The following is a 26455-nucleotide window of genomic DNA, read 5'->3' on the forward strand; positions in this document are numbered from 1 at the left end:
CTTACGAACTTTGTTGACCCCTTCACAAAAATACCTGTTACTTCTGTAAAACTGAGAAACAGAATTAAAACACAAACATCCTGACAACTTAGCAGAGAAAGGGGACGGGGTACATGGAGGCATCATTCTATGTAAGTTATCTGCCTGGCTGACGGAGTGACAGTGCCATTTGCATACCCAGCTACGCAGGGACAGCCGTGATGAATCCCCAGCCGCACAGGCAGACGCCGTGTGCCCAGACTGCAAAGCTATGGAGTGCCTCCGCTCCTCGGCGCTTGCAGGAAAAGCCGAAAATGCAGGATCAGGCCCTGAAAAAAAAAAAAGAAAAAAAGAATTCTTTAAAAAATATCCAGCGGGATTTGGATTTGGTGAGTTAGGCAGGAAACGCGGGGCAGCATTTCTGGGGGAGAGCCCTTTGTGCAGCGCTCGCCCCCAGAAGCGAGCAGGGCAGTAGCCATTTGCATGAGAAGGACGGCGCTGAGCAGCTGGAGCGCTGGGCACCACGGGCATCGAGTCAAAGCCGAGCTCCTGGCCAAAGAGGGTCAGAATCGGGCCCTTAGACACAGCTGTAGGCGACTGCAATTGCAATAACAGCGGTGACGAAAGCTACGTTGTCGCTTGCAAATATTAGTAATTTTCCTGCTAAGAAAACTTGCCGAGTTCCAGGCACTTTGGGGTTTGAGGTCGAGCTCCAGTGGTGCAGATCTGACCGGGGTGCTGGCGTTATTTACCTGCCCTTCCGTTCACGGAGCACGGAGCTCCACGGGCGGCTGTCGCCCGTTTTCACACGCGCTCCATCCGTATTCGCAATTTCACATTTCTTTGTACGTAAAATAAAGGCAGCAGCGTTTACGTAACATTCAGAGAGGGCGAATTTCTCGGGGAGCTACGCAAAGCAAAGCCACCCCAACGGCAGCAGGGGTGTCCACACCGCCCCGCAGATCAGCAGCCAACACCAGCTAATGGCTGCCGTAAGAAATCTGCGCTGCGCATCGCTCGCGGGGCGACGGGGGAGACCCCCCTCCAGGCAAGGTGGCATTTTGGGGTCTGGCGAAGGGGATTCGAGATTGGCGAGCGGAAGAACCAGCACATTTACACCACGAGGAACGAGTAAGCCGTGAACTCGGAGGAACTGTTGTAAGGCAGAATTTAGGAACAAAGGAGCGTCCTCCTGGCTGCTCCTCCAGAGCCCTTCCCCTGGGATGGTGCTGGGGGCGCCTCTTGGTGCGGAGCACCATCTAGAGGGCACGCCGGGATGATGCAAAAACCGGAATATTTAAAAATAGAAAAAAAAAAAACCCTCCTAGAGCATATCTTATATAATATCTAACAGGTATTTAGGTATTATTTAACAGCTGTAGTCTGGCGAAAAACTGTACGAAGGTGTGGAAATTCGGAGGTTTTCTCCAGCAAGACAGGGTGGTGAGTGGCACACAGCACCTCTGCGCTCAAGCAAATGTGCCTATTTTGGTGATTATTTTGCACCTGTATTTCGTTTGAATAAACAAGCTATGATACCAAAATTTAATTTTGAGGTTATTGCATTTGGAAATTGTCTTAAAGTAAGCCTTGACTTTTCAACGCCTGTATGTCGTTACCCCTGCGGAGTTCAAAGCGCCGACTCTTAAATTGCTTCTAACCAGCGCTTATTTTCCTATCGGTTACAGAAAACCTCGGATTTCATCTCTGGAACAATTAGCATCCTCGTGTCCCACCTGGCTGCACATGAAAGGCCCTAGAGGAACAGAACGCACACCAAAAAGTTGGGCAAAAAATACTCAAAAAAAGCCCCAAATGTTTAACTTCCTGCAGCCCTTAAATCCAAACGGGTTCAGAGGCACGCATCCCCATCCACGTTTCCTGAAGAGGACGGGTTCAGTCCGGGTAGGATCCAGCACACCTGCGTGACTCTAATCTCAGCTGCCCTCTCTGATCTGCAGCCGCGCTGCATTTCTGTCCGGTTCGGGCAAAACTGCATCAGGTACGTTTTTACACCCTGTTGAGGCTATAAAGCAGCAGGCTGGCTTTGACTCATCAGGAAAGGATAACGATAAATAAAAGAAAGACTCACTCACTCGGTGCTACAGGCCGACCAAGGGGAAGATAATTTACTGGTTAAATTAAAGAGAGCTAAACTCTGTTTACTTGCATTTGCTCACAACTACAGCGTTAAGACGAGAGGCAACAGAGCCAAGCTGGAGCATGGGAAATTCAGATAAGGAAATGATTTTGTGGCGTGAGGGTGGCCAAAGACTGGGACTGGAACTGGCTGGGTTGCCTGGGCAGGTTGTGCAATCCTTCCTCCTTGGGCAAGGCCCCGAGCAGCCGATAGGATCAGAGCTGCTCTGCGCAGGAGGGCGAGTGGATGACCTTCGAGGTCTCCTCCAACCTAAATTATTCCGTAATTCCGTGAAACAGCCCAGCGAAGCACTGTGAGCCGACTGTGCTGCAAACTCATTTAATGGAGAGTGTTGGAAAATAAAGGGAGATGTCTCGTTTCTGGTAAAGAAGGGTACCTTAATCAAAAGGCATAAACATCTTGAATCTGTAATCTTTACGTGGAGTGACATGCATATAGAGAGATGCTATGCTGGGGAACCAGGGTCCTCACTAGTAACAAGAAATGTCAGTAAGAAGGCAGAAAGGCAGAGCTAAGTGAGGCTGTGGAAGTATGAAACAGGCATCTGCACGCATGAAATGAAAATCTCCTAAACCAAATTAACTTATGACCCGCACCTTGAACCTCAGCACAATCTCTTTCACAGTGATAGTCTCCATGATACTCTCCCAGTACACATCCAGCACTTGTTGTCCATCCTTCAGGCTTTCCACAGATATCAGTTTGTGATAATCTACGCCCTGTCTTGCCAGGAGGCATGGGAGAGAGGCAGCTAGCCCTGCAGTGTTTGACAAGTTTGGCCATGGCAGCGCAGGACTGCTTTTACTCTGTGGGTCAGCTGTGAACTGAGGGTTTATCCAAAGGTTTCCACTCTCAAAATCCTTCAATGGCTTTCCTTTTTATTTTTTTTCCAGGAAAATGAATAAATAAAGTAAATAAATAAATAAATAAATAAAAGAGGAAGCACGGAAAGAAATTGTTACAATCCTGCTTCTTCCCTACAGCATCTCTGGTTTTGGATACCCCTGTGGTACACCTGCAAGAGCACCGTGTCGGTATGCTCCTCCCCACCCCTCAGCGCTGCTGTTGGCATTCACGTAACAGCATTCTGCTCTGGAGAAACACGAATAAGCACTAGCATAAAATCTGGCTTTCAGGAGGAGATTTACTATCACTCCCCAGCACGCTGCCTCTTGGACGCGGCGGCTCCAGAAAGAGATGAGTCACGGAGATCTGCAGGGTGCTGTGGAAGTGGAGCTCCCAGGGAACGAAGGCTACGCTCGGAGCTGGGCACTGCTCACCAGAAAGGTGACTCCTCGAGGGAAGAACCCAGGGGAAGCGGGAAGAGTTACCTGCCACAGAGCTCACAGCAACCCTAGGGAATAAGAGAGCAACTGGGAGAACGTTAACACCACGAAGCTGTGGTGCCACAGGACCGGCAGTGAGGATGGAGGTCACTGCAGAGCCGGAAAGCACAGCCGGAATCGCTGCGAAGGAGCCTGGGGTTGCACAACGGCTGCTGCGGGCATGACTAATGCGCTGTTGGGACCTGACCTGAATGCAGGCCGCTGGGCTGCGCACCCGCACCCGGCAACGAACACCTACCACATAGCTGCGGGATTACTAACGTGCGCCCTTCCTGTTGATGCACGAAGCGCAGCACTTGCACCACCGAGCACCTCGGAGTCCCGGGTGTAAAAGCGCCTCGGCCAACAGCGAGAATTCTGGTCTGAAGTGTGGGAAGGACGCAAGGGACAGACAAGCTTACTTCGGGAATATTTTCTATCACAGGCTTTCAATTTGAGAGCCATTTTATTTACTGTAGAAGTTCCCATTGGCTTTAGACGGCCCTAAGAGAATAATCGGGCCCGTTGCGGTGGTACGGCTTTATTTGCTGCTGCCTCCGAGCTTAAATAACAGCAAATTGCGAGGAGAGAGGCTCAGTAAGGTGCCAAAGAAACGCGCCACGTTCATAAAGAAATACCCTAGGTAACTGTTACCACTGGAACACACTAGGACGGGGTGCTGTAGAGTATTCATGGTGCTGCGTTTCCTCTTGATGTAGAACAACATTTAGCTCAGAAAGACTGAAATGTACTTTCAGGGCACATTGCACTACATTTTCTGTGTTTTTCCTTTGCATTCCTGGCACACAAAGCAAGATGAGCTTGCAATCATCAGATAGGAGGGAGAAACATTACCTCTACAGATACGGAACATCCGAGGGTTCTTTTCCTCCCTGGCACTGTTTCCAGAACTGCTGTTTTACACTGTAACTCTCACAGGAACTGCAGGGCACGCTTCAAAGCCTCCCGTGTAACGCTGGAAGAGTTGTTACTACCAAAAAGCCCCCAGAACTGAGGTTTGCAGCTTGGTGAGGTGGCACCTCACATCTCTGTAAGTGACAATCATGAATCTGCCTTAAAAAAGATTCCAAGAGCTACGATGATAAGCAGGGAGGCTCTCTTTCCTTTTCTTTCTTTCCTTTTTCTTTTTCTGGCTATTTAAACTCTCATTAGCAACTTGAGAACTTCAGAGGATGAAGAAAACAAGGTCTATGCATCATCCAGTTAATCTGAGCTCCTGCTGCAATTTCCACACCCGTATTAAGGTGCAGGCGAATTACGCAGAGCAGCTGAATGTCAAACACCTGACTCGTTCTCGAGAGGGCTCCTGGCACTTGGTCTGGTGCCTTGAAACATCCTGAGCAGGCTGCCAGCAGGAAGGACTGCGTCCTCGCGGTAATAGCAGGAAGAACTCTGAAACAGCACTTCACAGAAAGCCTAGTCATGCATATAGGCTATAAATATATGCAAAAATGAATTTATTCTTAATGTTTCAACTGCATTGATTTGCTATGATTCAGCTCTTGGTATTCAAAGCATGAAGATGAGTTGTCTTTTTTATTTATTTTTTCAGTTATGACAATGATTGTTACACTGCCAAGGCTCAGGAAACTGTTGAATGCCAGGTCTTTATGGCAGCAAAAAACAATTTGACACTAAGGAACTGTCCTTTCACTTAAGTGTTTTAGCAACTTATCTCGGAAATGGAACACATTTCTGAAGTTTTGACAGGATGCTTCCCATGGAAAAATGACTTGTTTCCCTTAGGAATATCTACAGGGATCAATATTGCACCTTTTTTTCTTTGTAGAGAGCACGTGCCACACCAGCCACGTCTTTATTTCCCGGACAGTGGGAGGAAACAACTGTGATTTGGCTCCTAAAGCCACCCCACGTCCCGTAACCTTGGCAGGGCTGCGTCCTCTGGGTGTTTATCCCTGACTTTGCGTGCTGAGGCGATGACGCCCTGATAACAGCGGGTGCCACGTACCGATGGCTAGCAGTTCCTATTCATGTTCCAGTCGGGCACAGAAGGGCAATTCCTGGGCACCCACAACGCATCGATTTGTCTCGAGCACCTTTGCGTTTGTTGGAGGCGCTCCCCTTTGGTTTGTGCCAGGTGCACAGGAGCACTTGGGGGGGGGGGGGCCCTGTCCTCCAACGTTCTGTCTTGAGCATACTTGCGTTTATGGTGGATGCAACGGAGAAAAACAACTTCAGAGAAAAAGACTTCGTGAGCCTAACTGGGGAAGGTTATTTGCTTTAGTTGTGGCGCGTCACCCCGCGCTGCGCACCCAGCACAACGCCCCCTCGGCCCTTGCTGCTGCAGCCGGGGCTTCCCAAAGGGCAGCCCGCGGTGCTGGGGGGCTGGGGCCTGCTCCCTGCCAGCCGCAGCCCCCCGCTGCCTCGCACCGGCACCCCGAGGCGCACCCCGGCTGCCCGGGGGCTCTCGTTCCGGGCCGGGCCCGTGCGGGGAGGCCCCGGGGCGCGGCCTAGGCCCGGCGGGGAGGCCCCAGGGCGGCGGGGCGGAACCAGGCCTTGCCCGGGCCTCCCCCAGCGGGCCCCGGCCTCGCCCCGCTCCCTCCCCGGGCCCGGCCCGGCCCTGCCCGGCCCTTCCGGCGCGGCGCTCCCCGGCTGCGGGAGGTTCCCGGCAGCTCCCCCGTGCGGCGGGCGGGGCGCCCTGCAGGCCGCTCGGCGCTGCCCGCTGCGGGCCGGGAGAGCCGCGGGGCCGGCGGCGATGCCATGAAGCCGGCGGGGAGCCGCGGCGGGGCGAGCGGCTCCAACACGCACCGGGGCTCGGCCGCGGGGGCTGGGCCGCTGTAGGAGCGGCGACTCCGCGGGGCGCCACCCGCCGCCCCTGCCCCCCCCCCCCACCACCACCACCACCACCACCACCCCCAGGGCCTCCTCCGTCGGAGGATGGCGGCAGCGGCCGCCCCGACGCAGCTGGAAGCCGGTGGGTAGCGCTGGCGGCGGGGGCTCGGCGGTCGCCCGGCCGCTTTGTAACCGCGTCCCCTTTTCCTCCCTACCCCCCCCCCCCCCCCCGCAGAGCTTTACTACCTGATCGCCAGGTTCCTGCAGTCCGGGCCCTGCAAGAAATCCGCCCAGGTGAGCGCGGCTGCGGCGGGGCGGCCGGGCCGGGCGGGGACGGGACGGGACGGGACGGGACGGGGCAGGAGGGCGGCGGGCGGGCCGGGGGGGAGCCGCGGCGTTGCGGGTGCCGGCCTCACGCCCTTTGTGTGCCGCTGCGTGTCTCCGCAGGTGCTGGTGGAGGAGCTGGAGGAGCACCAGGTAAGGGGCAGCCGGGGGCTGCGCTGCCCCGGCACGGCACAGCCCGGCACGGCACAGCCCGGGGCAGCCCGGCCGCGGGGGCCCGGCGGGCGGCACGGTGCCCGTGCTGGGGAGGGGGGTTGCGGGGGGGGGGTCACGGCCGGCGGGGCCGGGCCTTGGGGGGCCGCCCGGGCCGGGGAGGGGGGGGGGGGCTCGGAGCTGGCCCCCCCCCCCGGAGGGGTCTGACCGCCGCCCCCGTCCCTCCCCGTCTCACCCCGCAGCTGATTCCCCGGCGCCTGGACTGGCAGGGCAAGGAGCACCGGCGGAGCTTCGAGGACCTGGTGAGCCCACAGCCTCTAAACCCCCCCTAAACTCCCCCCCCCCCGGTACCGGCTCCGCGCCCCCCGCCCTCACCGGGACCCCCCTGCCCCGCTGCTCTGCGCCTCACGGGGCCGCGGCTTCACCGGGCCGGGGGCACGGCGGGGAACAGGGCCGGGGCGGGCGTGTGCGAGTGTATGGGGGGGGTAACGGGGGGGTATCGGGGGGCACTTGGGGGGGGGGAACCGGGGCCGGGGCTGCCCGCGCTGCGCTATTGTGGGGCCGGGCGGGTTATCTGAGGGCACGTACCGGAGCCCTGCCCGGCGAATGGCGCCGCGCCTTACAAGCCGGAGCGCGGCTGGCGGCGATGTAACGAGGCGGCTGATTGGTTGCGGGGCCGCGGAGGAACTGGTTGGGGGGGGTGAGGCCGGGCCGGCGGCGCGGGGCTGCGGCCGAGCCGGGCTGGGCCGGGCAGGGCCGGGGGGGGCCGGGGGTGCCCCGGGGGTGCCGCCTCCAGCCGGGCCCTGCGAGCTCTGCGGGGCCCGGCCCGGGCACAGTCGCCGGTGCCAGGCCCGTGGTCGCGGCCTGCGTGGAAAATGTGGAGAAAAAGCCAAAAACGTGCGAAAAGCCCGGCGGAGCCGTGCCCGGCCCGGCCCGGCATCGCCTCACCGGGGAGCTGGGGGTCTGCTCCCGGCCTCTCCCGCCCGCAGGCTGCGGGTCCTGGTGCGAGAGGTGCTGGCGCTGCCCCGCAGCCTGCTCGGGGGCCGTTGTCCCCCTTCAGCGATGTTAGAGCTGCTCGGGCGCAGGCTGGAGATGAGCCCCTTGCACCGCCTGCGGCCCCTTCCCAAAGCACGCCGAGAACACCGGGCGAACGCGGTGCCTCAGCGTCCCTCGTGCGGGTAACGCCAGCGCTCCGTGAGCAAACAGCAAGGGAGTAAGTACCGCGTCCAACACCTGCTCAATGCCGTACGTTTCTCCTAGAGAACCCGAGGCCCAGCGACACGCGGGCTGTGTCAGCCTTAGCGGCTGCCTGCACCCGGTGCCCGTGCGGGCTGCCGGCAGCGGCAGCAGGAGGTCTGCGTTCAGGCACGCCAGTTTTTGCTTCATCAGTTGCGTTGCGTCTGTGTTTTTTTCCTCTCGTTCCGTGGGGCGTGGCTAGGGAAGCCCTCGGAGCTCTTCTGGCGTGCGAGGTGTCGTCGCTGCAGCCACGTACTGCTCTGTAAAATTTCGGAAACAGGGAACGCACGGGCGTGAGGTGGGGCTTGGGATTCATGGGAAGTTGCTTTTTGGTATACAGCATTATCAAAATTCAGTGTAAGGTTTTTGCTTCTGTCTAAAGCTAACCGACGATAATCCTTCCTGACCGCCTCTTTCCTAGTTTGGTTTAACTGTTAACAAGACTTACGGCAAGGGACGGGACCGCTACGTGAGTCCTTGCAGCAAGACTGGTGTAGATGCTAGGTGGGATGAACCGAGCTTCCTTCTGTTAATCCTCAGACTGAAGCTTTTACTGTCAAGGATGTTGAAGGAAAGCCTTTTCCTCCCTTTTCTTTGGGCTTGATGTATTTGGAATTTGGACCTTTGAGTGCATATGATGGTATATTAACCTAAGCTGCTTGATTTCAGGGCTAGCTAGATGTATGGATGTAATGTTTAGGACAAGGCCTGGGCTGTGAAGAATGAATAACTCTGAGCTTCGTTTTAATGATCTCACTCACCCAGTGAACAAAAAATATAATTACTGACGCTAGCATTTGGGGATGAAGCTTTTTTCTACCCATTTCTCCTGTTCGACTACCTAGAAGCAGGCAAACAAATTCAGTTCCAGTCTTTGCCGAGTGTTGCAACTGTGCTGGGCAGGCGGGCCTGAGATAATTGCATGGGAGTTCACAAACCCAGACAAGTCGGATTTCTTGTTTGTTTGTTTGCCCGATATTCTGCTCCTGCAAATCTGACAAAGGACTTATTGTTCTAATTGCTGATGTTTCAGCTTTGTTTTCCATTCTCAGTTTGGCTGTTTAGGCTGGCGTTGGTACTTCTGGGGGGATATGCTGATACTCCTGCTGTTGAGGGTGTTGGTACTGCTCTTAGGGCTTTTGGAAACGATAAAGATGTAACAACCAAATCGCCTACCAGGCGGCTTTTATCTAGGAAATGTTTACTCCTCCATCCCTCAAGCTTTTGGTCAAGAACTGAGATTTCTCTGTTGAGATTTTTTTTCTTTTTTATTTGAACTTGCTCTCTTACTTTAAATGTCAGGTACCGCAAGCCACAAGAACGCTAAGATACACCAGTAAGAACTGTGTCCTGCGAGGAAAAGCGTGCAGAGAACCTGAGCTTGTTGTGCGTTTGGGTTCCCTTTCTCCTTCTGCTTATTTCCACCTCGGAGTGCTTTTATGTGCAACATGTGGCTGCCTGTTAAGGTAATCGCCCAGGTGTACTCCAAAGGTCTGCGTGCTTGAAGCGCTTTTCACTTTGTTACCGACTGCTGGTGGTCGTGGGACATGAAACGTGCTCGTAAAGGGGAGGGTCCTCGCCCTCATTAGGAAGGTCTGAGGTATGTCAGACTTGCACGCAATTAGTACTCCTATTTTAAATTAACCACAGCAGTTTAATGTGTAGCCAGCTGCTGGGCAGACAAGTCGAGCTGAGCTGCCTTAGATTATCACAACAGTCTCCCCTGGACTGCTGCTCGAAGTTATCTTTGTTTATTCCCGATAAAAACGACTGACCCTCGTCTGGCTTTTACGAACTTTTTGAAGGACTGTCTATTCTGTCTAAGTCCGTTTTGTTCTCCGTGCTGGAGATAGGCCCGATTTCAGGGCACGCAGAAAATCAGCTGTTGTTGGACAGCGTATTTGAGCGGGGCATTTGCATCCGTGAGAGGCTGGTGTGGAACAGCTTATGGGATTTGGCTTCGAGGTTCTGCCTAGTCCGTCTGCACCGATTTAAAGCGAGCTGCGAGGCCGAGGTGCTGTTATTTATAGGTATTGCCAATCCCAGCATTAGCAGCAGAGAGATGTTAGGGTTTTGTCACCTCAGGAAAATGTCAGCTGGTGGCGTGGTGGTTCCAAGCCACCCTCTCAAGGGAAGCTGAGTGGATAATGGCTTTTTAAATTTGTGCGTATGTGCGTGTTGTTGACATCTTGTGCAAGTCCGGTGTCGGAGCTTCCTTCTGCTGAGATTCCATATTTGAGGTCTTGAGGAATTTCCTGCTTGCTCAGCTCTCTTGGTCTCCTCTGCTGCTTTTTGATACGTTTGTCAGTTGATTCCTAACTGATCGGTATTTTGGCGAACGGGACGAGTGTCGGACGGCTGTCCGGAGGTTACAAATCTGCTGCTGCTGCACAACTGCCTGCCCAGGGAGGCCCTGCTGCGAAGGAGCCCGTGCAGGTCCACCTTGCTCTCGGGGTTGCTTCCATCGGGCAGCGTTTCCATCGGATGTAGCTCCAGCTTCACGGCAGTGTTTCGCGGGGCTTCCCAAAAGAGATGTTTCAGAGCTACCCGGTGCCAGCCCCTGGGAAGACGGGCATCTTCCTACAAGTAGAAATTGCAAAGAGTTGTTGGTTTATTTGTTTGTTTGTTTCCTGTTTATCCAAATGTTCCTAGGAGGAGAAACTGTCAACGCTAATACCAGGGGATTTGGTTTGTTGAGCCCTGCCACAAACAAGCCTCTTGCCTGTCTTCTTAGCTGGCCAGTGAGGACCCTTTTCTTAGGAGCCTTTGAGATTACGTTGTAGTGGTGCCAACAGCGGGAGCACAGGCAGGTTTAGGGCCGTGACTTTCCCCTAACCCTGCCGTGACTTCAGTAACAGTGCTTTATTTGCTGCTGCTTGGCACTGCAGCATCTTATCTGCTTTCTGGTTCCACAAGGGCGTATCCACTTTACCCAGTCTGAAAGTTTTTAGGTCCGTAAGATCTGTGTCCTGTGCAGTTGCTCCCAGGGTGCTGTGGCGTTCTTGTGCTCTGAGGTTTTAACCCGTCTTTCCCATCATAAGGCAACAGAACATGGTTTTCTGTACAATTTATCCCGGTCTATGGGACTGGCTCTCACGTAGCCTGTTCAGTTCTTCCGAGTTATTTTAAAAGCTCTTTGTTTAACACGTTTTTTGACTTGTATTACTTGTTTGGTTCTTATTTTTTTCTCAGTTTCTAATAATTTTTTTCTAAACTAGTTTTTAATATTCTGGAGATAGTTGCTAATACATTTGGGGAGGTGATAATATCCTTACCGGCGTTTAATTTTGCCTCGTGGGGTTTGGACTACGAGGTGTGGCTATGACTGATGTTAAGCTTTGCTTTTTTCCGTCCTTTTAACAAGAATCTGAGCTGGGAGACTTCATTTCTCTCGGTCATATGTTTGCAGCCTCGTGTTTTGGAAAGATTCTCAAAACCCACTTAGGGCTACCTCATGCAGAGGTGAAGGGGGAGTATTTGTTTCAAGTTCTTTCGGGAACCTGCAAATAGAATTGCTCGTTTGGCTCGGGGCTGCAGTTTAAGCATTTTATTTGGAAGTTACTATGGAAAAAAATCTCCGGGAGAACTGACTGCTCGTGCTGCCCGCCCGTGAAGCTGCTTGGTAGCAGCAGCGGCGTGAACGTACAGCTCAGGGGCCGCTTCCTGGGGCTGCTCTGCTCTGTGCAAACACGTAAATGATGGAGAGAAGAGCCGTACAGCTTTTCTTCTTTATCCAGGTATGGTTCTGCTGGCAGGTGGCTCGTCTGATGAGTAGGGCTGGTTAATAAAGCCAGCGGTCACGTTGAGAGGCGCGTGCCACTGAAAAGTTTGCAATCCAGTAAAAGCGAGCACTGAAATCTCGCTGCTTCGGCAGCTCCCTCGCGCTGATTGAACTCTGGCTCCACGCTGGATTTGCCAACTTTCCTGGCGTGGGCAGCGAGCAGCCAGATGTCTAGGAGCCTGAGCCACTTCGCGTCTGGGTCGCCCAGACAAATCGCCCCCGGGCGCCCGCAGACAACTGCCGCGTGCTCGGCGAGCCCGGCGCGTCCATCTCTGATCTCGGAGCGTCGGCAGGTCTGCAGACGTGGTGGTGCTTGCTCCCTTGGCTGCTCTGTAAAGAGCTGCCCGAATGTCGAGGTCTTCGTGCGGCGAAGCGCCTTTCCCTTTCTGAGTCGGTGCAGGGAGCTGGGCCGGGCTGCTTGCTGAACGCCCCGTGCTTTCGTGTGAGTAGCGCCGTGCCCCGTCTCCGCAGCAGGGCGTTTGCTGCCAGGTTTCATTCGGCACCTCGCGCTGGGCACAGGGTAGTGGCGATGCTTCAAAACCAGCGTGCTCCTGAGCGAAAGGGGAGGTGTTTCCCTGCAGCACACCGAGAGAATGGTGTGGGCCTTCTGAAATTGCGTATTAGTGGTGGTTTCTTTCTACCCTAAAAGTAAAATGTAAGTTTTCTCTGCTCCTGGATTGGTTACTGTTTTTCTTTTTGTCTTGTGAGCTTGAATCATTGCTCGAATTGACAGTTGTTGACTGAGAAACACGTTACTGATTATCACAGATGTAAAAGAGCGTTTCATACTCTGAATTTAGAAAATTGCAGATTTTCTCTTTAGGATTGCCTTTGTTTCAGACCCTCCCCTTACATACTGAAGGGAGGCTAGCACAGGATAACAAAGTTTTGTGTTTTTTTACCATTCAGACATTTCTAGTATTTCAGAAATGGCCTAGAGTGATAGATGAATACAGAAGCTCAGGTAATCCTTTCATCTCATTTTGCTTGCTGTTATATCATGCACCTTACGACTAAAGACAGCTCATGCTCCCATACTGAACGTCACCAGCTGGTCGGTTGGGTAGGTGCTGATACCGTTTTGGAACTGTATGGTTTTGGAAACTGGAACTGTATGGTTATGGAAAAACCATACAGTTTACATAGATAACTGTATGGTTTTTGGAAACTTGGAACTGTATGGTTATGGAAAAAAAGTTAGAATGGCGGGAGAAACCGGTCACTGCAAGACAGCATTCGTGGGATAGGGTGTTCAACCGTCGTTTCACTGCATGGAAATCCATGGAATGGGGCTGTGTTAGTGCAGTTATCAGGTTTATTTTTCCTGCAGAGGTACGATTCTTCCATTTCCATCAAGCCCGGAGCTTCGGAGGAGCTCAGCTTCCCCGTGGATTGTTACGGACCTGCAGAGCTTTACCAGGCAGCGACCGAGAGGCAGCGCGGCAGAGCCCGACCCGCTGCTCTGAGAGTTTCCATTCAGACTGGAGGAGTTCGGTTTGGTTTAGTTAAACGATGCCTCGCGTGTGCCATTAGGAAAGACTCGGCTTTTTTTGGTTAAAATCTTCTTGGCGGCTCGGTGTTTGCGATGCAGGTGGCTGCATTCCAACACACCTGACTCACCCTCGGTAGCACCACCGACGCTGCCCAGCTGCCCACCTGGAGCGAGGGATTTCCCAACGGCCTGCAGCAATCATTTGCGCGATGGCACGGCTCGGTGAGCAGCGTTTTGGCAGCGCCCCCCAGTGAAGCAGTTTCCTTTTCCTCCTTCCTGCCGCGTGCTGTTCCCCCGGTGTGCTGGGGGCTGGCGTTCCCTCGGGGACGCAGGTGACCAGGATAGCTGGGCCAGGCTGGTGGCGCTGTGCAGTGGTCCTCTTCCTTCCTTTCCGCCAGCTCTGACCCTTCTGTGAATCAGGCAGCTTTGCTGAACCCGGCAGAAAACCTTTCCCTTCTGTTGGCGTGCGACTGGATGCATCCGGAGTGGTCGTGTAGGAGAGAGGGGTGCGCGCAGGCACGCGCCTGCTTTTTCTTTACAATAAACACAGTTCTGGCCCTATCAGGTAGTATTTAGTATTGCTTGGCATTAGCTTGTGCCTTGGGAAAACAAAAATCTGTGTTAGTATCGTCGTATCCTTTGTAATGCTGCAACAGGTACAGCAATTATAAATAGTTCAAGTGAGACTTTTTTCTCAGTCTTCACTCGCGGGTACCTGAGAGCTGGGTTCCTGTTGGTCCTTGTGAAGGAGACGGCCGTGGCTCTGTGTCCTGCGCTGAAGGAGCTCAGTGGGCCCTGACACGGAGTTTTTGCTGCCAGCTAGTAAAAGTGGCAGAAGTCGGGCAGATGCGGGGCGTTCTGGTTAACGGGGCACGGTTTGTTTGCCGTTTGAACAGCCTGGCAGGAAAAGCTATTGTCTGTGTGCAGAAAGCAGCCTTTGTCTAAAGGGGAAAAGGACGAATGTTTTCCCGCGATGACAAACGGGAAGCTGACACGTGGGGGTGTTACAGATACCTATTCCTAGTTGCTAAAACTGGGGACCGGGAATCGCTCTAAGGACACTGTTTAGGGTGTTCAGGCCGTGGTGCTGTGCTTCTTACGGGGATGTGACTGTCTGGCAAGGGCGTTTCAGCTGAGCAAGGCATACCGCATGTGAAAAGAAGGCATTAAAGCGTAAAACAGACTTCAGGAAAAGTCCCCAGGCAAGACTTTGTTAGCTCAGAGTACTGCCCTGAGAATGCTGAGTTTTGGGGATTTTTTGTTTGTTATTGAAGGTTGTCTTAAGTTATGACCGGCTATTACTACCTTGATTGTCTAGTCTGACTTTTTCAGCGCTCTGTGGCACTTTGAAAGACATCTTAGGTATAATTAATTTGGAGAGCTTTTTCACCGCTTTCATTTTAGACTTGATTTCAACAAGTAGCTTTAATGTTTGAGTACGAACTGGGAGGAAAATACCAGCAGAAGCAAGAATAAACCGAATTTCACACATCTGTGTCATTTGTATGTTTAGGTGGCTGTCAATGCACACATCCCTCCGGATTATCTTCTTCGGATCTGTGAGAGACTTGGACCGCTTTTAGACAAGGAAATCCCCCAGAGCGTCCTAGGTGTGCAGACTTTGCTAGGCGTTGGGCGGCAGTCTCTGTTACGGGCAGCAAAAGGTAAGGTTTTCAGTGCACGCGTGGCTGCGTTTTGTTTTGATGAGTAACCCCCTTTTGTTTCAATTCATGTCGCACTATCTGTGCTTGTTTGCATGAACCGTGGTTTATCTCATTTGCCTGTCAGCTCCTGCTTTCCTGTTGCAGTCCTGCCAAAATACAGCTGGTGCTGGTCCTGTTGCACATACCTGCTTTTGGCTGGCAACGCCACCTGAAGCAGCTCGTCTGTTATTGCCTGATCTTGTTACTTGCTTCTCCTCCCCACCCTCCCCGGCACGTTGGGCCAGGGATTGTGTAAATGATGTGGTGAACTGGATTAGAGATTCGATCCATCTGAAATAGCCGTTTTCTTCATATGCACGAGCGTGTGTGTGTGTCCGAAATAAGCCGGCGGAGTTTATGTTTTGCTGGGCTGTTTTTCACGCTGATACGTTCCATTTTTTGGCTCCCTGGCCGTGCAGATGGGTACGTCAGGTTGAAGGACAGGGTAGCATTTGGGGCAGCATTTAGGGGGTGGGAGAAGGTGAGACCGGTTCTCTGGTGATAATTCCTGCTTGCCCTTGCTTAAAGTTAATTTGACCGAAAGCCCCTGTTACCTTCATGAATAGAACACCAGGCCAGTCCTTTTGAAAAACCGCTCTGCTTGAGATAATGATCCTGAAAGCAGACTTTTTGTGTCAGAACTAAGTGGATCTGAGAGCCATCTGCTATTGAAAGGAGCGGTTCCTCCCGTCCCTCCTCGCTCCGTGCCCCCGCCACTTCTCCCCTGTAGGAGCCAGAACTTATGGGATCCTATGATGGGCTGATTCGGAGAGCTAAACTGTTGCAAAATTTATTACTGCTATTGTAGTGAATTAAATTAGCTCGTGGAAGGGTCAGGGTGCCGGAGGTGACAAGAGGCAGCAGGAGCAACGTCCTGGGAGCGGGGCAGGGATGGAGAGCAGGACCTTGCAGTCGGAGTGGCAGCTGAGCACTTAATTTGCTGCGTCCTCTGAAGTCACACTCTGATGCCGGTCAGGGCTGCAGCATTTTGCTAATCAACTTGATACCACCTGAAGGATGTGCTGTCTGCAGTTGCTTACCCAAAGGCTTGGGGATGAGTCTATGTTTTGTTATAATTGGCTGGAGAGTTTCAGGTTTGCAGGGAGGCCCACTTCAAAACATTTCTTTGTTCCACATCAGTTTGCATCTTAGGAGAAAGCAGCAACAAAAACATAAAGAGAGAATAAACATATTTGTGCTGGGAGACAAAAGCGTCTCGGGTGAGTTAGGGGACAGAGGCTAGGTGAGTTGCTGAGGTGTGTAGTGCTTGCTAAGCCAAGTGACAGACTTACTGCAAAGAGATTTCTACTAGATTTATGGTGGGATTTTTTTCCTTCAGAAAAAAAGGTGCTGTGGCATCGAGCACTTTGGTGCGCGCTCACTGACGTAGAACAGTGTACCTTTTTCAATTGACACGTGGATTTTTTTACCCCCAGTTGTGCTTCGGTAGGAAGCTTCCATTTCCCATTAGCAGTTAGGGTTATTTCGATCAATTTCAGGACGTAAGTGCTGCTGTTAAGGCGTATCACTGTAATACCCTGGGGTACAGTTCGGGCTGTAATCAGAAGGAGCTCTCAGGGGTCTCTCTGAGGCACATAAACTTGCCGACATCACAGTCACAGATCTAAATGGTGATGCGCAGATCCACCAATCTGTGGCACTGTCCTTCTGTTTCAGTTCTTATTCACTGTGGGAGCTCGTTTCTCTCCTTCCAGATGGCCAGAAATGGAAGAAGTCCAGGTCTAATTTCTGAGGCACTCTGAACAGTCTCAGAAAAATCACTATTGTTCTAGAAAGAAGGCTCTCTAAGGCCAGTTGGCAGCAGATAGCTGGAGAGCCTTTAAAGAAAACAGTCGTCGTTTTAAAAACAGTGTTTTTGGAGGGTGCTGGGGTGCAGAGGAGAGTCTGAAAGTAGGGCATATTGCCACCGATTGCAAAAAAACAGATGTTTTGGAAAAAAATTCCCTTCTCCCCTTTTCCAGGAGAAAACATTTGTATATGTGTGTGTATTCTCAAATGTACAGCTCATAAAGAGAGGTCCTGCACGTGTTGGGATTCCAGAAGGACTAAAAACACATCAGAGCTCAGTTTCATACCAAGCGCACCTACGTTTTGCATTCTCTTTTTTTTTTTTGCAGCATATCAGACGCTCTTACTCACCAAAGTGAAGCAAAACCAAGCTGAAGACACTTGCAGTCACATTGCTTAGGAACTAGAAGTCAGGGTAGCAACTTCCTCTAACTGTTCAATTCCTGACAAACTGTTTAAAGAGATTAATCCTATTTTTCCAAGAGAACAGTTGAACGTGGAGGCTGAGGCATGACACACAAGATGCTGGGAATGGTGCTTGATGCTGTTGATTCTAGGGAGAAAGGGCAGTTGGACCCAGCTGGGCTGTTCGTTTCACTTACCTGCTGTTAATCTTGCCTATGCAGACTTCAGACACACGCTATGGAAAGGATCTGCATTTGCAGCTCTTCACAGAGGCCGGCCTCCCGAACTACCTGTAAATTACGGGAAACCACCAAACGTGGGTGAGTCTTGACGCATAAACAAGGTGTTTTTTCCTTCTCTGTAGTTTTATTAATGTTCCAACTTAAAGCTACTGTCTGAAACACTAATAGGGGTTTTCCTTAGTGGCTTTTTTGATATGTCACCATGAATTACTCTAAAAAAGGGTTCTCACTGACGATAGAATAACCCTTTTTGCACTGTTCTGGCTTGATTCTTCTATAATGCATGCACACATGTTAAAATGTTGTGGTCATGTTCAAAAGCTTTGCGTGTCACAGTCCTGTTCGGAGGGGAAAAAAGCTCAAATCTTTTCTTTATGATATGCCTACATAATATGTATGTATGCCTACAGGATTGAGTAGGCACGGTCATGGGCATGGAGGCAATCTTATTCGGGAACCTCAGCCAGAACAAAGCGCCTGGCTCCCAGAGAACTTTCTTGTCTCAAGAATTCATTTCAGTTCAGTTATGACAGAGAACAGACTGCTTGCAACATCCCTCTCCAAAAAGGAAATAATCACCAAACCAACATTTGTGTTACTTCAGCTTCAGTTGTCCACCCAGTTAAAGAACTTGTATAAAACTCAGATGTGTGTTAGGCATTCAGCTTACATATCACCAAGAGCTCTATTTTGCTTAAACTGGAAAGTATTTTCCTTGCACGGTCTAAACTTTCATGAACCGTTTTTATAGCAAAGAAATTTGATTCTTGCAGGCATAAATGTAAGTGCTGTCTGTCATGATTTGTTGTCTTATTAGGGTATTTTATCTGTGTTTGCCATCTAAGTGTTTGTGCAGATGCGTAGGCTCCCCCTGGTGTGTTAGGGGGTCCGTTCACGTAGGTTTCTCTTTTCTGTTAAATGGAAATCTCTGAAAGGAAGTCTTTCTATTGAACTTCATCCAAGTATCACTATTAATTTAACTTAAAAATCAGAATATTGAAAGTACCTAGGATGGTTTTCTTTCTGATTACAATTCCTATTTTATCTGTGGAAATAATTTCTCTTTTTAAGGAGATTCCATCAGCGGTTCCTCCTTTGGAGACGCAGGGATCAGTCTCTGCTTCTGCCGTGTCTGTCCCTCTGTGCTTCTGCACTTTCTCACTGCCTCTCATTACTAAAAATTAACCTTTGTCTGACATGAAAGGGACAAAGTAGAGGCTGCTTACGGTTGAAATTGATAGTACAGTTTGCGTAAGGTCTGTGGTGTTTTGGCAACGGTGTGACAGGATACCAAAGTTAATATGGGTCTTGTGGTTGAAAGAGAAATGGATATTTGCCTAGAACTAACTCATATTTAACTACTACATTAGTAATTTTCCTGCACTGTCAAACAATTTGAGTTATATCATGGAAATTAAAAAAGAAATAACTATTTCCACATATTAGTAAGGTTACTTCTATACATATCTCTGCATTTATCCTTTTAAACTGGTTCTGAAGTTACTGTATAATTAGCAGTTGGGTCGGTCGGTTGCTAATAAGCTGGATTTAGATTTACTGCACAGACTCAATTTCTGGAGAAGTTGTATTTCTGTAAGTACTCCTGGATCAGCTCTTTCATAAGGGGAAACTCAGACCATGTTTTTGGAATATGCTTTCTTATTGGTGATCAATAGTGACGGACTGGACTTCAGCATTGTCGTGCTGCCATGACAAAGGTCTCTGCTGCTTGGCTGGTGACTGTTTAGTGAACGGAATTGCTCAGAATTTAGTTTAGAGAACAGAATGTGTTGTTGGTTTTGAAGTTTTTCCGTGAATTGCTATTAAGAAACACAAAAGTGTTGTTTGGAAATCTTTCTTTTGTAGCCTGAAATTCATTTTTGTAAACACTGGTTTCTAGAAGAATACAGTCCTCCTTGGTCTAGGTACGTAAACTACCAGTAAGAGAGGAAGATACAGATAAAGGTTAAAATACAGCAGTTTGCTGTACCCGTGCTGTTCAGGAGGCAGAAACTTGGTTGCGGCATTCCCAACGGCTATTCCTGAAGTGGAAGCCTAAAAATTCCTCTGTGCATATTTGTGCAAAAAGGGTGGGTTTTGGGGCGAGTAGTGGCAGCCGCAGATGCTGCAGTGCGTGTGTGTCGTTTTAAAATACAAAACGAAGGAGTGTGCCCAACGCCCTTAATATTTCAACATGATTGTGGATTCCTGTACTCTGCTGGCTTGGCCAGATCGGGACAGCCTTGAGCTTTCTGGAATTACGGGGTGAATCCTGTCCTGTAGAGTCTCTGAGAAAGGGCCAGCCTTTTCCATGGAGGTCGCTCTCAGGATCGTCTTGTCTGTGTGTCCAGTCTTACAGAGATGTGGAGAGGAAGGGGAAATGCTGCTGGCAGGACATCACGGTGAACGCAGCGAGGTAGGCCTTGCAGGCAGTTTCTTTGCAGGTTTTGCTCTAGTGCTGCGTTTGGGACTCCTGTTGTGCTCTTCCAGTCAGAAAACGAAAAGATTGGTCGTAGAGAAGCTCAGAAATGTGGTTATTCATGAATGATAAACCTGGGTTTGAATACTGCGTGCGGTTTGTTGGAGGCTTTTTCTTTTTGCAGGCTACGCCAAGCAGATTAGAAAGAAGGCTGGTTTCCCTCTGTAGCTGATTACCAGAAGCATTTTAACCCGCGTATGAGCACGTTTACGCGCGTAGCTGGACTCGGTGGAAGCAGCACCCCCAAAATTCTGGCCCAGAGACTTCGTTGCATAACGGCCGTGCCCAAGAAATCGGGCTGTGCGGAGGCTTACGCGGGTGGCAGCCGGTTCTCCGCGTGCCCTGGCAGCGTGAAACGTGGTGGCCGTGTTGTGTGGTTGTGGTGCTTGTTCCGAAAGGCAAAATACAACGATGTGGAATCATCGCCCTTAATACCGGGGGAAAATTTCGGAGACTCATGTTTGTACCAATGTTCTGTTCTCAATTTTGGCTTGAAAAAATGGAGCGAGTCGAGGGTTTGCAGAGGGAGGAGGGATGAAAGCAGCTGCAGTTAGGTGACTTTGTCCACACCGACATGTTTTCATTTTTTCTGTGGTTGTGGCTTAACTTTGAAACTTGTGATGTTTGTTTTCTTTATTTTTTCCATGGCAGGGTTATTGTGGTTTTTGTTTTATCCAACCTATGCGAGCATTCTCGTAAGGGTTTTTACATTTGTGTTGTTACCTCTACCAGCATGGATTGCAATTTAAGAATTACTGATTTATGGTGCATTTGACTCCCCTACATCCCTGCGATGATGCTTCTGCAAGTCAGGGCTTTCTCCAGCCTGAGAAGCAGGCCCAGAAAAAAAAATTGCTTCATTTCTTAAAAACAAGACTAGATATCCTCGCTTTTAATGTCAAATAACATCAATACAGTTCGGGAAGGATTTCTTAGCAGTAAATAGTGAGGGGAAGGGGGTAGACTTGGCAGCTGCTGTGCCCAGTATGGCACGAAGTACAGCAGCTAATCAGATAGGTTGCTAAAAGAGTTTAGGGCTATTTGGCTAATTCTGTGTGGGGTTCGGTAGAATTTTTTTTAATGGTTTTAGGCTTTGAATACAATAATGTAATTGTACTAAAGAAAGCAAACTTTACAGGGCTTTTCATCCTGTATGTGCAATTCCCTATTTAGATATTATGCCCGTTAATCTTCTGCCAAAATTGTGAGAACTGGAAGCTGGATTTTTGTATTTTGTGTATTTTTTTTTTATTTGGGGGGAGGAAGGCGGCGTTACTTGCAGTTCCTTTGAAGGCAGTGATGATTCACCGCGTGTGGGAAGGAAAAGCTCTCAATCGGAGCCTTGTGTGTGCTACATGTTGCTGGTACTCGAAGCATTTTTACAGGGAGGATCCCATACATTGAATACTTCCTACTTTTGGTCGAAGGTGCTCTTGCTTTGATAAAGATGACAGCCCTTACAGCACAACTAGAAGTCTGCATTTCTGTGAAACAGTCGATTGAAGCATTCCGTGAACAGTGTTTTTATTTTTTAATAATCCATTGAAGACTGAGCAATGGGGAAATGGACGCACACAAAAATGAGATGACTTTCCCGTGCTCTGAGGCTGAGCTGATTGCAAGTCTAGGAATTGACTGGAGAACACGGGTGAATGGCTGCGCGAGTTAGGTGCCAGACTGTTTGTTACACCTTGTTGGGAATCCCGTGAAGGAAAACCTAAAACGGGCAGTGGTAAATTTTCAGCAGGATCGCCTGGGAACATTGTAGTGCACGCAAGGTGTTGTGATTACTGGGAATACTTTGAAATGCGAGTGCACCGTTTTGATTCACAATTTTTTGTGCGATTTAAAAATGTTCAGAGCCACGTGAAATTGTCCAAAGGCAGCTACGCTCTTACTATGTATTTACACGATTTAAGCACTGCAAAGCACCGCAGAATGACCAGCTTGCCAAGTGGCTACCTCTCTGCATTGGCTCCGCACTGAGGGGGGAAAGAGAGATTTAATGTTTTTTAAAAGTTAGGTTTTAAGCTGGCATACTTAAGCAATGTGTAAAAATAATGCGTAGGCAATCCTGAAGGTACCTTTGTACAGCATTTATCACAACAGGATCTCCGTTTCCTCCTGTAAGAGGTGGGAAAAAAAGTTAAGGATTTCAGTTCTGTTCTGCTAGGGGAGGCAGTTCCCATTTAACAGTTCCTGTATAGTACGAGATATAGGCTGAATAGCAGCTAGATAGTAAATTAATTTGGTTTAGTGCATTTTGCTTCATTAGTACTGCTGAATATGTATGTTTACATGAAAAACAAATATTGACTGAGGGTAAGGACGTGGCAGCAGCCTGATGAGTTTTGCAAACATGTACATCTTTCATGCAACTTTTTTTTCCTAATATGTGGCATTTTAGTTGCATTGAGGGATTAAAAATGGGCCAAACTGCAGAGCATAAAAGTGAGAAACAAAAACACTTTCTGTAAATCTGGATCAATTCACTTTTCTTCCCCATTTATCTGTCTGCTTGTGTATAAATGCTTCAATCTTACAAATGTGCAGAAGCGTGTTACCAGTGAATAACCCTTTGAAATTATGCTTCTTGACTTGGTAATTTTTTCTAATACCTTCCACAATCTTATTTTTATTTTTTTTTTTTTGGAGGCAGGCAACGATACGATGATACAATTAAGAAAATGGGTCAAGTTGTTCACGCTGCTACTAAACTAAAGGCACTAGGCTATTAAACTAAAGGGTTGAAAGGCACGAGAGCTTCGTGCGGTTCCTGTGAAGCCCTGCCTAGTGCAATGTGCAGGAGGCAAGATAAGGGGCTTCTGCAGGGAGCCTCCTATCGCAAGTACTCAGCAAAACCACCAGTATAGCAGTGTTAGATCTTTAAGTACCGGGGGGGGGGGGGGGGGGGGGGGGACACTCTTAAAACATTGAAATCAAAAGTTGAAGTGGTGTGAATTAGGATAGGTAAAACTAAGCACCAAAAGTGATCTCAAACTATACGTCGGCTCGAAGGTTAGAATTAGGATCTCTCCGTATTCTGCAGCTATGGTGAGCTGCGTTCAGTGGTGTGTCCCAGCAGAGTCACGTACATATCTATTTTCTCCCCTCCTTGTCTAGTGGAAAGATTCATAGCTATCATCAGTGAGCCTGCTAACAGTGCTTGTTGTAAAGACTCCTAGGTACTGCTACCAATATGATATAATTTGTTGTTGTTATATTTTTTTTTCTTGTGGCTGCCACTCTTTACTGGAGCTTCTTCCATTGTTGCTGCATATTTCTTGTTCTTAAATTATGTTGTGATAAAAATGAAATGGTATTGCTGCTACTGCTAATAATGAGAGAGGTTTTGTGGGGAACCTGTAGAAGACCGTTGACCCTTACATATGATCTGGGATCCATTACAAAGAAAACTATTTTTATTACAAAAAAAAACAAAGCATTTAGAATAACCTTTAATTGTTGTCATCCAAAAATTATAAGGAAATTATATATTACTAATACCAAGTTTTCCAAATCCACAGAGAATAAGTATTTCTGTTGTCTGTTCGTGATTTGAATACTTGGAATGACTTCTGGTAGTGATGCAAACACTTTATTTTGCTTTAATATTTGTTAATAAACCAGATGTAGTGGTGTTGTGGTGGGTATGGAAAGCATCCATCAGGAGTGGGCTTACTTTTTGGCAGACTGTGCATACTTTTGTGAGAAGGTGGCAGAGGTTCAGATTTATAGAAGTTGTTACCAAATATTATATCAATATAACACTTGTTTACTTTGAGTTCCGGACAAAATCCGTGTCTTAGCTTTCTTTTTGTTTTGTTTTTCTCTTCCAGTAAATATAATTTCTGCCAGGCAATTAACTGGATGCGGACGTTTCAGCCACTTGTTCCCAACATCCACCTACCAACAGATGAAGATGCATAAGAGGATTTTGGGGCATCTATCATCTGTTTACTGCATAGCCTTTGATCGCAGTGGGAGAAGAATTTTTACAGTAAGTTTTAAAACGTTACTTTTCTTTGAAGATTGCTTTGCTGTAGTTTGATTCCTGTCTTTTTTTGAGTCCCTCAACAGCCTCTTAGTTGCTGCTTGAGATGCAGATACAGCCTCCAGAAACAGAAGGGAATAAAAGTTTTGAAATGTTTCACAGCTGTCTAAATCCCTGACCCCTCAAATACCTTTAGATACTTGTTCATCAGCAGCGTACATGAGCATTATGGACACACAGCGTGTATTATTTTATCTAATCTTTGGAAATTTTTGTGGCTTTAGGGGTCAGATGATTGCTTGGTCAAAATCTGGGCTACAGACGATGGGCGCCTGCTCTCAACGTTGCGAGGACACTCGGCTGAAATCTCTGACATGGCTGTTAACTACGAAAACACGCTGCTTGCTGCAGGCAGCTGTGATAAAATTGTCAGAGTATGGTGTCTTCGAACCTGTGCCCCGGTCGCAGTGCTGCAGGGCCATTCAGCTTCCATTACTTCCATACAGGTAAGGAATAACGTTTTTTCATAAACTGTTGAATTAAAATGGTACTAACGAATGTGGACTAGGAACTGGGGATAAAACTTCTCTTTCTGTCTGTGTTTGGCAGCGTAGATTTGCCCCAGCTTGAGGGCAAATCAAGATTTGTCCTCATCATCAGATGAACTAGCTGTGCTAGAGACAAATGGCAGGCATCTGTGGTGGCAGTCCTTACGCAGCCACTGAACCAACATTCCAGCATTCCTAGAGAATATTTGTTTTTTAGAGGAATTACTGTCAGCAAAAAATCCCTATTCCACATTAATTGTTTGCTCGTTATTTTAGCCTGTACCCCAAGGAGCTGTTCCCAGTATTGTAGCATACAGCAGCCACAGTACAGGTGAGGGTTTGTAGATAACCTGCGCTTGTGCCCTTGCGGTTTCAGTTGTGGCAACTGCCAGTAAACAACAGTGGGGCTGAAAAAAATGACTAAACTTCCTGCACTGAATTCTGTAGAGATGGCACGGTCAGTAATGGCTGGCAATTGGCAGTTTATTTACTTTAAAAAAAAAAAAAAAAGGCTAGACAGACACCTCGAACAAAAGAAAATTCCAGGATAAAAAAGACAATCCCTGCAATTTGGCAGGTTGTGCACATCGAGGTGGGGATTGAGTGAGGATATTTAGCTCAGAATACCTTTCTGCTGGAACTTTGCTGCCGTTGATTCATCATAGCCTTCTCTTACATGCCAGTGGTTCTGTGGATCTCATTTCTCCCCCTCTTGCCTGTACTGCTAGTTTTCTCTGATTTTTAACTCCGTCACAAGTGGCTTACTTTAAGGTGGTTTTTTGGAGATATTTTGTAATTTGGATTTGTGTTTTATGTATTTACTTAAATTAAAAAAATGTTTACATATACATACATCCCTCACAAGGTTTTTGGAAAACTCTGGTTATTTAGAAAATAATCATAATTATTTATGGCTTTTTGAGGAAACAATGATTGATTCCTTTATCAAATACCAGGCAGACAGAGGAATAAAGAGGTATTCCTTCATCTTGTTGCCCCATTCAGAGCGTCTAAGCTTGTTTCGTGTCTCCAGTTTAAGCTTTGTGTGGTAAAAACAGACTCGCTAGTCAAAAAGTGGGTATTTTCCATTTCCTTGTCATTATTTTTATGTAAGTTCAGATTCAGTGGTTGTCCCTGGTAAGTGCTCTCTGTACTCCTGGGGAGAAAGCGAAGGTGCTAATGAAAAAAATTCTTGTCAATGTCCATTTGCAAGTTTGTAGCATGTAAGGGGAGAATAAAATTAGCTGATTGAACTTAAAACTTTATTTTTAGTTCTCTCCAGCAAGAAAAGGCACAACACGATACCTCACTTCTACTGGTGCTGACGGAACAATCTGTTTCTGGCAGTGGCATGCTAACACCATGAAGTTTAAGTAAGCCTGTTCAGATAATTATAATTATTTTAAAACAAAGACAAGTTTATTCCGAATTTTAGAGCGTAGAGGAATGCTGAGATAATTAAGGGAATGTTTCTTCTCAATGAACAAGTTTCTTGGGGATATGTTCTGCGGTAGACTTGCTGCTGGACCACTGTGGTGCGACTGCAGAGAGTGCTTTCTTACGTGTTTTGCAGAGCCTGTGGCATTAAAATCCGGAGGGGAAGCTATTACTTCGCGTTGTTGTGCTTTGGTAGGCAGTGCAGTGGAAGAACTTAATTAATGCTTTTATGTTTAGGACCAAGTCCTTGTCTAAAATGTACAAGCAAAGTTATTTCCTTGTTTTCAACCTGAAGAACAAATATCTGTGGGTGTCATCAAACCCACACTTAATAGGAAGTAAATGCTGTTAGGGTAATGGCTTGCCAGGCTCAGTTTTAAATAGATTTAAGTTGGTGAGTATCATGATAAATAACTTTAAATAGCATTTTCTATTTAGAAAATGATGGTTTTCTTACTAAACAAAGGAAAAGTAAGCTGTAGCAAAATTAGGTGTGAATTCTGAAATAAAGGGTTTTATGATGGATTAGTGACCTTACCTGTTAAGTTGCAGTGA

At 48.6% G+C, this 26455-nt stretch overlaps 2 protein-coding genes and 1 long non-coding RNA gene across 6 annotated transcripts in view; 1 reads left to right on the plus strand and 2 right to left on the minus strand.

Moving 5' to 3' along the window:
* LOC106042988 (uncharacterized) overlaps positions 1–6720 on the minus strand; it is a 20308-nt gene extending 13588 nt beyond the window's left edge. The window contains exons 1-2 of one of the 3 annotated variants that reach the window (XR_010834900.1): positions 6526–6720; positions 178–308 (exon numbers count right to left, since the gene is read on the minus strand). This is a non-coding gene — a long non-coding RNA (uncharacterized lncRNA). Of the gene's footprint in view, positions 1–177; positions 309–731; positions 913–4320; positions 6026–6525 lie in introns of those variants that run through there. The other 2 variants (XR_010834901.1, XR_001211412.3) reach the window with 2 other exon arrangements.
* Positions 1–26455, minus strand: part of SH3BGRL (SH3 domain binding glutamate rich protein like) — a 223412-nt gene that overhangs the window by 61522 nt on the left and 135435 nt on the right. The window lies entirely within an intron of this gene.
* Positions 6176–26455, plus strand: part of BRWD3 (bromodomain and WD repeat domain containing 3) — a 55177-nt gene continuing 34897 nt past the window's right edge. For both annotated transcript variants that reach the window (XM_067005382.1, XM_067005383.1), the window contains exons 1-9: positions 6176–6421; positions 6515–6573; positions 6727–6756; positions 7017–7076; positions 14797–14947; positions 17422–17520; positions 23761–23921; positions 24200–24421; positions 25736–25836. In XM_067005382.1, coding sequence (XP_066861483.1) covers positions 6385–6421; positions 6515–6573; positions 6727–6756; positions 7017–7076; positions 14797–14947; positions 17422–17520; positions 23761–23921; positions 24200–24421; positions 25736–25836 — 920 coding nt within the window. In that variant the 5' untranslated portion in view covers positions 6176–6384. The remainder of the gene's footprint in view (positions 6422–6514; positions 6574–6726; positions 6757–7016; positions 7077–14796; positions 14948–17421; positions 17521–23760; positions 23922–24199; positions 24422–25735; positions 25837–26455) is intronic.

Source organism: Anser cygnoides, chromosome 13 (genome assembly GCF_040182565.1).
Source record: "Anser cygnoides isolate HZ-2024a breed goose chromosome 13, Taihu_goose_T2T_genome, whole genome shotgun sequence".
Lineage (NCBI taxonomy): Eukaryota > Metazoa > Chordata > Aves > Anseriformes > Anatidae > Anser > Anser cygnoides.